This window comes from Miniopterus natalensis, chromosome 14 (genome assembly GCF_054644295.1).
Source record: "Miniopterus natalensis isolate mMinNat1 chromosome 14, mMinNat1.hap1, whole genome shotgun sequence".
Taxonomy (NCBI): Eukaryota; Metazoa; Chordata; class Mammalia; order Chiroptera; family Miniopteridae; genus Miniopterus; species Miniopterus natalensis.
Genome location: NC_142094.1, coordinates 23,319,728 through 23,331,381, shown reverse-complemented (window position 1 = coordinate 23,331,381; position 11,654 = coordinate 23,319,728). Strand labels below are relative to the sequence as shown.

The 11,654-nt window shown below is 38.6% G+C and overlaps 1 protein-coding gene across 1 annotated transcript in view; it reads left to right on the top strand.

Annotated features, from left to right (window-relative positions):
* The first annotated feature begins 5,094 nt into the window (after positions 1-5,094).
* Positions 5,095-11,654, top strand: part of KIFBP (kinesin family binding protein) — a 28,771-nt gene continuing 22,211 nt past the window's right edge. The window contains exon 1 of the mRNA XM_016198366.2: positions 5,095-5,559. Coding sequence (XP_016053852.1) covers positions 5,143-5,559 — 417 coding nt within the window. The 5' untranslated portion in view covers positions 5,095-5,142. The remainder of the gene's footprint in view (positions 5,560-11,654) is intronic.

Sequence of the window (11,654 nt, the reverse complement as noted above, 5' to 3'; positions counted from 1 at the left end):
ATTCATTTACAAAATAGGAATCATTCAGTTTTGTGAATTGCTCTTTCTCCCCTCAACATGTGCACATTTTTCTGAAACTATAGATCTACAATATTTTGATGACTACACGGTATCTCATTGTATATTTAACCAGGATTCTCTAGATGGCCGTGTTGGTTATTTGTAAGTTTTCACTATTATAAACAACCCTAGAATCAATGTCCTTGTATAAATCTTTGCCTACTTGTCTGATTGTCAATTTAGGATAAATATCCTAAAAGATGGTCAGGGGTTGGAGTAAATATATATCAAATTTTGGTGCAAGTTGCTCATCAAAGCAATACCAGTTCACAGTCCCAACCTACAACAAATGAAAGAACCTGTTTCCCTACAGCAAAGGGACCCTGGATTTTGGCTTTTGACAGTTTGGTAGGTACAAAATGATATTGTATCGTTTTTATTTGTATCTTTTAATCGAGTGAAGGATAATATCCCATTTATTTACCATTTGCATTAAAAAAATTACCCTATATATTTATCTTTTTTCTACTGGGGTCTGCCTCTTGTTGATAAGTTCTTTGTTTATTAGTAGTGAATGTATCATAGCAAATACATTTTTGAATATTTTTTTGTCTTTTAGCTGTATGGATGTTTTGACATAGAAAGCTTTAGTTTTTATGCAGTCAAACAATTTTTTTTTTAAAAAGCTATGTCTTTATTGATTTCAGAGAGAGGAAAGGAGAGAGATAGAAACATCAATGATGAGAGAGTCATTGATCAGCTGCCTCCTGCACGCCCCCCACTGGGGATCGAGCCCACAATCCGGGCATGTGCCCTGACGGGGAATCAAACTGAGATCTGGATCCTAGGTCGATGCCCAACCGCTGAGCCATGCTGGCCAGGCATAACTATTAGTCTTATATAATTTCTGGCTGTCTTATGCTTAGAAAAGTATTTCCCTCCTCCAAGGTTATAAAAATTTCACTCATTTTCTTTCTAGAGAACTCTTGATTATATTTCAATCTTTAATTAATCTGGATTTAGTCTAAGAAACAAGTAGGGATCTAGCTGTATTCTTCCCTCTCTGCCAAGTGACTAGCAATTCCATATCATTTATTGAATATCTTTTTCTCACTGAATTTGAAATACTGTGGGTTGTTTGTTTTTAATCCTCAACCAAGGATATTTTTTTCCATTGCTTTTCAGAGAGTGGAAGGGGGGGAGGGAGAGAGACATCGATGTGAGAGACACATCAATTGGTTGCCTCCCCCGTATGTACCCCAATCAGTGCCTGGGGTGGAGCCTGCAACCGAGATACATGCCCTTGGCCAGCATAGAACCCGGGACCCTTCAGTCTGCAGGCCAATGCTCTAACCACCGAGTTAAACCAGCTAGGGTGACCCTTTTTTTTTTTTAAATTGCAAAAACTAGTTTTCAATTTTTAATCTTGAGTTTGATTTAAACATTGCTTTTAGTATGACACCAACACCAGCTGTGCAGAAAGAGCTCTGGAGCGATGTTTTGTGAACAGGCCAGCTTTTCAGCAGTCTCTGGAATGATAGGCTTCTGCTTGTTCTTGGCAAGTTTCTCAAAAGTAGAGGGGTCATCTCTCAGATCAGTTTGGTTCCCAACAAGCAAGAAAGGAGTCTGGACAGTGGTGAGTTATCTCAGGTACCCACATCAACATTTTCAATTGAGGATGGAGAGACCATTGAAAGGCTAGAAAATACATCTACTTGTGGATAACTCAGCAGTTGTAATCTTTCATAATCCTCTTGCCCTGCAGTATCAAAAGGTCCAAGAGTATATGACTTTCCACCAATTTTAACTGGCTGCGTAGTTGTCAAAAACAGTTGGTACATACTCAGATAGAAATTTGTTGTATAGGATATCAGGAGACATGTTTTACCAATGGCACCATCCCTCACAACAATGCACTTAATGGTCTGCATTGCTGAAACAGTTTTCTATCCATTTTAAATATTTTGAATCTAGTGATGACCTCAGCTTCTCCACCAGGGTGTTGGCAGCACTGCCCAAGAGCCTCCTTTTAAGTTGGCACTTTCTTGAAAGTCCTTTTGACCTGACCCTTCTAGTCTTTGATAGTTTCTTTGATTTCTGCTGTGACAAAATAGCCAGGCTCATCCTGTCCCAGAACCAGAATTACCATTTTCTCAAAGGAACCATGTTACCTTATAATATGTAATGCTGTTTAGGGAAATAAGACATTTCATGTCTTACATTCCTATTATTTTTATTTAGCTCTTTAAATAGCTTAAGTTTATGCTAGACTTTGTTATTATTATTATGAAAGTGATCTTTTTCTCTATTGCATCTTTTGATAAAAGATTGTTGATTTTTATCCCTTTATTTGTGACCGGCCTATTTACTGAACTTTTTTACTTTTTATGTGTTCAGTTGTTTTACTTTGCTTTTTCAGGAAGACAGTCATACCATCTGTAAATAATAATTTTCCCACCTTTCCAATTATACCTCTTTAAAAAAAAAAAAAAAAAAAAAAAAAAAAAATATATATATATATATATATATATATATATATATAGATTTCAGAGAGAGGAAGCAAGAGGGAGAGAGGGATAGAAATATCAATGATGAGAAAGAAGCATTGATCAGCTGCCTCCTGCATGCCCCCTACTGGGGATTGAGCCTGCAACCTGGGCATGTGCCCTGACTGGAAATCAAACCATGACCTCCTGGTTCATGGGTTGACTCTCAACCACTGAGCAACACTGGCCAGGTTACCTCTTATTTTGTTCAACAGAATGTCCAATTGCATTTTCTGGCACTTTCAGATCAATATTATATACTACAGATGATAATCACCCTGCTCTTAATGAATTTTCCATTAAGTTGGCTCCCTGGTGTAAAAGACAAAGAAATTAGTGCTCTTATTAGTTTTTTTTTTTTTACTGGAATGAACATAATTGATAGGCATTAGCTGTGCTCTGACCAAACATGTTAACTCCCTTTCATCACAACATGCCTTATATTTTTCTGTCTCTTCTACTATCTTCCATGAGCTAGATCTCAGGTCACTGCACTGACCTGTGCTCTATACCACTCATTGGACAAGTTTCACAGGGACTGCTTTATAACATCTCACAGGGAATGCTCAACCCTCAAAATACTGATATAAATAAGAAAGCCAAGAGAGGAAATATGTTCCCCAAATATCAGCTAGAACTCTTCCATCTCACGTTTCCTAGTCTGATGTCTTTATTAGGTGTGTGTCTGTGTGAGGATTTTTCAAGAATCTCTGTTTTAGTTTTCATCTGGCTGCTCAGCCAGCTAGATCTTTAGAGGTCAGCACCATGTGCCCTGGTGGTTTATTTATTGAGCTCCTACTACTAGACAGTATAGTGTAATGATTAAAAGTGTGTGCTCCAGCCTGGCTGGTGTGGCTCAGTGGTTGAGCAGCGACCTATGAACCAGGAGGTCACAGTTCGATTCAGGGTCAGGGCACATACCCAGGTTTTGGCCTATTGATTACTCTCATGGATGTTTCAATCTCCCTCTCCCTTCCTCTCTGAGATCAATAAAAACTTATTTTTAAAAAAAGTGTGCTCTGGAGCAAACCTACCTACGTATGACTTTTGGTAAATTATTTATTTCTCTGGACCACAATTCCTAATCTACAGAATGGGAATAATAATAGTATTTCACAGAGTTGCTCTAACGATTAGATGATTTTAATACACAGAATGTTATTGCCTGGCCAGTGTCGCTCAGTGGTTGAGCATTGCCCCAGGCACCAAGAGCCACCCCTTAGATAGATTCCTGGGACACATGCCTGGGTTCTGGGCTAGGTCCCCAGTAGGGGGCATGCAGGAGGCAGCCGATGGATGATGTTTCTCTGTCATTGATATTTCTATCTCTCTATCCCTCTCCCTCTCTCTCTAAAAATCAATAAAAACATATCTTTTAAAAAAGAATTTTATCTAGCTCATGATAAGTAATTAGCTGCCATCATTAACTGTGTCAATCACTTTCCTATTCATGAACAGATATATTCTGAGCATCTATTATGTTTATTACAGTAGTTTCCTTACCAATCTCCCTGCTTCTTCCCTTGTTCCCCCTTCAGTTTTCTAAATAATTCTTTAAGTCAGATCTTGTCACTCCTTCCTTCAAAACCATTGGTGGCCTGGAGGCCAAGTTTTGGAAGTGAGCAGCACATGTAATGGAAACCCTAGAAATGCATAAGATCTCTGGAACAAAAAGTAGGAAGGAATCCTGAGGAACACTAACATTTTTAAAGGACAGACATTTAATTTCATTTATTCCTTAGAATAAGCCTATAGAGATAAGTAAAATATCACTTACGTTTTACTATGAGACACTGGCAGCTTAGAAAAGTGAACTTGTCGATTAGCAGAGGGGAGCTTCCAAAATCCGTGCTCCTTTGTACATTTCAAAGCACTTTACGTGGCCAGCGGGTGGTAGTTAAAACCTCCGCTCTCCCCCGGCCCCTCCGCGCGGGCCCTGTTTGACTTGCTAATTTACGAAGGTACGTAACGGAATAAATGGTGCTTAAGGTGGCTTATGGCAGCTCTGGGATTTAACTCGCGTGACTTAGGGAAGTTGTGCACATCCCTACAACCTGTACTTTAGGTGGAAGTGAAAATATTTGTTAATCACGGAGTGCTTTTTACATTCATAGCTTTCACTCATTAAGCTATATATTAATAATAATCGGATCCTTTCTACATTTTTATCGTGATGGGCTGAGTTACACACTAATGCCAAAAGAATTATGCCTTTCAGCTTGTATTAACAAAAGTAGTTAGTAGAGATGTTTGTCAACAATATTTCCATATGTCATATTAAAGTCAGCCAGTAGTTTTATATAGATATAACTTCACCGGGTCAAACTAGAGATGAATTCACCATTACAGAGGGCGAGGCTGGAGGCGGGGGCCACCCTCGTTGGCAGCTTCATTTCCATGACAACGGTTGCTACGGTAATCACTATGCCTTCCCATTGGTTACTGCCGAGCGTATTGCGGTCCCTTGGCGGACTTCATTGGTTACAGTTACGCAGTGCCGGGCTTATCGGGGGCCGTAAGTGAAGTGTCGCAAAGCAGAAGGAAGGCGGGAGCCCCGATTGGAAACATTGAGGAAACCTGAAGTGCGGAGGCCGCTATGGCGAATGCCGCTTGGGCCGAGATTCGTGAGAAATTCCAGGCCGCGCTGGCTCTGTCGCGGGTAGAACTGCATAAAAACCCCGAGAAGGAACCGTACAAGTCCAAATACGGCGCCCGAGTTCTGCTGGAAGAGGTCAGAGCGCTCCTGGGCCCCGCGCCTGAGGACGAGGATGAGCGGCTTCAGGCCGAGGACGGCTCGGGCGCGGGGGACTGCGCCCCGGCTGCGCTGCGGGAGGTGGAGGGGCCCGTCGCCCAGGGCGCCGTGAGGCTGGCGGTTATTGAGTTCTATCTGGGGCTGAACCACATCGACACCGAGGAGCTGTCGGCGGGGGAGGAGCACCTGGTGAAATGCCTGAGGCTGGTGCGCAAGTACCGGCTGTCGCAGGACTGCGTCTCGCTCTACATCCAGGCGCAGGTGAGCGGAGCCCTGCCCGCTGCTGCCCCCGGAGGCGAGGGGCTGGGGAGGGGCCCCGACCCTTGCCGAGGCCAAAGGCAGATGCTATAAGGCACGATTTGTCCCACGTTTTTGAAGCTTTGGGATAAGGGGCTTCCAAACTCTCTCTCCATCCTCATCGCTCATTTCTTTTTTTAAAATAGATTTTTATTGATTTCAGAGAGAGAAACATCAGTGATGAGAGAGTGTTGCCTCCTGCACGTCCCTGCTGGAGATGGAGCCCGCAACCCGGGCGTGTGCCCTGACCCGAATGGAACTGGGATCTCAACCAGTTCCATTCGAGGCTCAACCGCTGAGACGTCCCGGCGGGGCCGCATATCAACGTCACCTGCTGCTTCGTTTAGTCGTGGTCTCTCGAGACCCTCCTATAATCGTAAATGCCTTTTCCAACTCCTCTCCGCCAGTCCTAATCCTGTTAATTCTATTAAGAAAAAATAGAGTAATTTTAATCTTACTTTAAGGTCTCAAGGAAATTACAAAGACTGACCGGAGTACGTTCTTAATTTAAAACAAAATATCTAGAATCTTCTGTTTCTGTCTTTGCTATATTCATGCGTTTGCTATTCAGGGAATTCCTGCCCATTCTTTAAAATCCATCTCAAGACTGACCTCATACTTTTAGTAACTTTATTTGGATCTTTTTGTTCCGAATTGATCTCTGCCTCCTACCTTTTAATTCTTATATTCCTTATTTTTTCCCATTTATATGGTACTTGGTTTACTAAAAAATCTGACATTCTCATAGGGGACATAACACTTTAAAATACAAATATATGTATGAACTCCTTATGTGTGCCAGGTACTCTGCTTAAGCTTACAAACCCCTACCTCCCGTAGTCCAGTTCCTGATATATGCGATTCAGGGAACATTTACCAAAATTGATGTTATGGTAAGTAGGCCTCAAAACCTCAAAATTAAAAAGGAAATTGTATAGGTCATATTTTATAATCATGGCCCGATAAAGTTCAAAGCTACCTAATAACAGGAACTTTATCTATTTTTGCTCACTCTATATAACCTAAGCACCTGCTACCTTGCAGGCCATTCTAAAAATTTTTTAAGTAGATGAATGATTTAATGAAATCTATAAGATACTGAATTCAAACAAAACCTCAATTATTTGAAATTTTAATCACATGGCTGCTTAAGATCTTAATAAACTTTTTTTTTTTTTAAATATATCTTTATTGATTTCAGAGAGAGGAAGGGAGAGGGAGAAAGAGAGATAGAAACATCAATGATGAGAGTCATTGATTGAGCCCGCAACCCCGGGCATGTGCCCTGACCAGGAATCGAACCCTGATCGCCTGGATCCTAGGTTGACACTCAACCGCTGAGCCATGCCTGGCCGGGCAAGATCTTAATAAACTTTTAAAAAATTACTTCAATATCTCAAAACTGAAAACTTTCCTTAAAGCAGTATAAAATTGCCACTATTTAGTGTATTCTATTAATTTTAATATGCACGTTCTTTCATATTTTAATATCTCTGAAGTCTGTGCATTTATTGCTGATTGATTTTGTGTTATAATTTACTTGGCAGTGTTTTCTTTTTAATATATAAAATAATTGTGTCTTACAAATTGTGATACCTTCAATGAAATACAGCCAACCTTTTCTGAAGGGTGAATGATTAGAGGTATCCTCACTAAATCAGGAATAAAGCCTTGATTAGAAGTTCTGGCCATTGTAATAATATAGAAAGCAAGTAAGAGTTATTTTGAAAAAATGAAATAATTTATAAACATAAAAATCATTCGCATATGTGATCCTTGTATACCTATAAAACCTGAAGTCATCAACTGAGAAATTATTAGAATTATCACTTTGATAAAGCAGGCAGATATAAGGTAAATATATAATATCAATAGTATCCCTGTATATAAGCGATAATTTGTTAAAAGTATTATTTTTAGAAATTGCATTCACAATAGCAGTGTTGGGTAATAGAACTGGTAATCTTAAAAGGAGTGATATATTGTGTTTCTGGGTGGCAAAATTAAACATAATAGTATCATTATCCTGATACTCATCTATAGCTCTGATGCAATTCCTGCTGAAATCAAAATAGGTTTTTTTTCTTGGAACTTAACAAAGTGAATACATTTATCTGAAAGAATAAAGAAAAGTGAATATGAAACCCTGAAGAGAAAAGTAATGCACTAAAACTAACCTACCAGTTACCATAACAGTATAGCGGTAGTGACTTAGATTCTATTTGTGCTAGACTGTTTCTGAACTCTACTGTTTAGTTGACCTGTTTACTCCAATGGCATTACCACACCCTAGCATTGTATTACATTTAATATTTGCTATACATGATGAGAGCATTGACCTCACTAATAATAAAGCAAACTAAAAGAATGAAACAGGAAAATTGTATAGATTGAGAGAGATTATTAAAGATATTGATTATATTCATTGTTGGAGAGACTGTGAGGAAATGAATACTTGCCATTTGCATTATTGCTAGTGGAAATATAAATTCATAAAATTTTTCTGGAGATCAGTAGGTATCAAAACTCTTGAGTCAAGACTGACTTAAGAATTCCACATCAGTATTCTAAAATAATATTGGGACTGGTATGCAAAGGTATGTTAACATGGATGTTCATCATGGCATTGTTAACCTAAAAAAAGAATAAAGTATCAGTAGATATATGGTTAAGTTTCATATAGAACAGGGATTTCCAACCTGTGTGCCGCAAGAATTTTAAAAAACAAGAATTTTAAAAACATATCTGACTATGTAGTCAGGAGCACTGACCTCTTTTCCCTTAGATTGTCAAATAAAAAAATGACAACAGCCAACACAACAGTAGCCATCTGGTGTGAATGAATCAAAATTATACATTTTTTTTTTTTAAGAACTGGCAAAAAATAGAATATTTTTTAGTGTGCTGCAGAATTTTAGTATTTAATTAGTTTATGTGTGTTATGAAATGAAGAAGGTTGAAAATCACTGATACAGAACAGTATGCAGCCATTAAAAATAATGATTTATATTTGTTAACCAAAAATGTCAATTAAAAAAATATCTTTATTGATTTCAGAGACAGGAAGGGAGAGAGAAACATCGATGATGAGAGTCAATGATCGGCTGCCTCCTGCACGCCACCTACTGGGGACCAAGCCCACAACCTGGGCATGTGCCCTGACTGGGAATCAAACCTTGATTTCCTGGATTATAGGTTGATGCTCAACTGCTGAGCTACGCCTGTCCGGCAAAAATATCAACCTTAAGAGGGAGAAGGATGACTATAAGGCATGCTTGGAATTATGTAGAATTATTCTGTTTTGGTAAAAGACTGTGTGTGTATGTTTGTGTGTGTGTGTGTATAGGGAAAAGTTTGAAAGTATCAGTTTGTGAGAGTTAACGGTATTTTGACAGCTTTGTTGAAATCTGGAGTCTTCTTCCTGGGAAATTATAGATATACAGAACCTGGACCTACATTAGACTATCAAAAAAGACTGTCCCCTCCTATCTTTACTGGTTCTTGGAACCTTAGGAATGATTTTTCTCCTAATTTTTGCTGTCAGCAATATATACTCGCATTATCATCTTGAGTGAAATGCAGCTACTTCACTTTAGTAAAATTTCCTAACAAATTAGTAGATTATTCTCCCCACTGCCAGGATACACTGTATGTCTAAGGAGTACCTTTTGTGTGTGTTTATGGTTTATTGAGGTCAATTTGACCTACAATAAAGTGCACATATATAAAGTATACAACTTGGAACAATAAAGGTAATGAATATCTGTCACCACTAAGACTAAACGTTTTCTTGAACTCCTTTGTAATCCCTCCCTCCTTTATTCTCTCCCCCTTCTCCTTGCCCTCTTCCACATTTCCTAGGATTTCCTAATGAAATCATAGGGTGCATACTCTACATTTGGTCTGACTAATTTCATTCAGCATCATTTCTTTGCTGCATCTGAGATGATCATGTATCTATGTTCATGAAGGATATCAGTCTGTAGTTTTCTTGTTATGTCTTTGATTTAGTATGAGATGGGAAGTTTTCTTTCCTCTTCACTTTTCTAGAAGATTTGTGTAGAGTTGGTATTATTTCTTCCTTACATGTTTGGTAGAATTCACCAGTAGTAGTACTTTTTTAGCTGTTTTTATTTTATATTTAACTTTTTTCCCTATGTTTTCTGGTACCCTGAGGGCAAGAACTTGATGATACTCTGTGAATAATACAATACTTTCTGGTATATTGTAGGGTTTATATTATATTTTAAAAACTTCATGTAGAATGTCAATAGCAGTTATCTCTGTGGAGTTAAAAATCAAATCAATTTTAGATCCCTTGCATGGTCGTTACCTTCAAGACTTCAATAGGTTATGGTTCAAAAGAAAGACTTTAGTTATTTGTAGACACACTGTAGGGTTCCTACTTGGTTTAAGATTCATCACGCACCAATATTGCTTTCTGTGGCACAGCCTACCCTGGATCTAGCATGCTAAATGCATCACCATCCCATCAAAATAAAGCAATTGTGGCTAACCAGTTCCTGGTACTAGGTAAATCTCTAGACTGCTTAGGCTAGGTACAGTATGCTAGGGTTGGGCTTACTGGTGTCATGGCCAAATGGAGTATCTCAAGGAAAAATAAATTGAACTAGGGAGTGAGAAAAGGTGACTTGTGGGTCTATTTCTAAGATCAGGAAATGAATATTAAGGGAGATTATATTTGAGGCTGGGTGGGCAAAATAATTTGTGAGTTAGTAGTAGTCCAGAGCCCTTCAAGCATCCCCAGGTCCTACAAAGGACCTCATAAGTAATACAGAGGAGAAAACTGCCCAATCTCAGTACGTTATCAGTGATCTACAGTCATAGGCACTGAGGACCGATCAAGTAACTTTAAACAATTACAGAATAGATATTTTATGTGAAGCTGGAAGATCAGAGGCCTTTGTTGCAGGGAATGCTCAAGTCACCATTAAGCTCTTAGGGTTTCTAAGAATTTTTGTTGCCATATTCCCTTGTAGTCTAGCAAAGCCTGTATTGCATGAAACAATAATTTTAAATGTATAAAGTAAAATGTAAAGGATTGTTAAAGGAACCAGTAATGCAGAAGTTATAAAAATCTATATGTATTTTTAATTCTCACCTGAGGATATGTTGTCATTGATTTTAGAGAGAGGAAGGGAGAAAGAGAGAAACATTAATGTGAGAGAGAAACATCAATCATTATGCACCCCACCTGAGAATCAAACCCATAACCTAGGTATGTGCCCTGACCAGGAATCAAACCAAGCAGCTGAGCAATCCGGCCAGGGCTCAAAATATTTTTTTAAAACAAATGTATGATATAGTATTATGTGCTGCTTTATTAACATATTAAACAACAATCTCTAATAATGTTCATAATTTTAAAGTAGTGATGAATATAAGTATTTTGAGATACCAGCAAATTTTAATATGAAGATTTTTTCACTTCTTTAGGTCACAAAATCTCAGGTACTATAATATTGTTGCTTTTTTCCCCTTTCTTTTGTTAATCTTCACCTGAGGATATTTTTTCCATTGATTTTTAGAGATGATAAAAGGGGGGGAGAAATGCAATGCGAGAGAGACACGACAGAGAGAAATACAATGTGAGAGAGACAGAGAGAAATACGATAAGAGAGCGAGAGAAGAAAAAAAATACGATGTGAGAGAGACATATCGATTAGTTGCCTCCTGCATGTACCCAACCGGGACTCGGGGTTGAACCTGCATCCAGGTACGTGCCCATGACTGGGAACTGAAGCCTCAGCCCTGTGCAGGCTGATGTTTTAACCACTGAGCCACTGTTGCATTTTGTTTGCTGCATTCATAATTAAAAGAAATGCTAAATTTTAGTAGGACATAATGAAAGTAAATCGAAATGTTTTTCCCATCTATGTTTGTAGACTCTGAATTCTACTCATGGGTACCTTGTGGGTCTGTGGACCGCAGGTTAAGCATCTGCATTAAAAACTCTTTGTTTCCTTACCCTGTTCCCTGCCCAAACAATAACTGTTAAGAGTTCTCTGGAGATTGTAGATATTTGAAAACATGTTTCT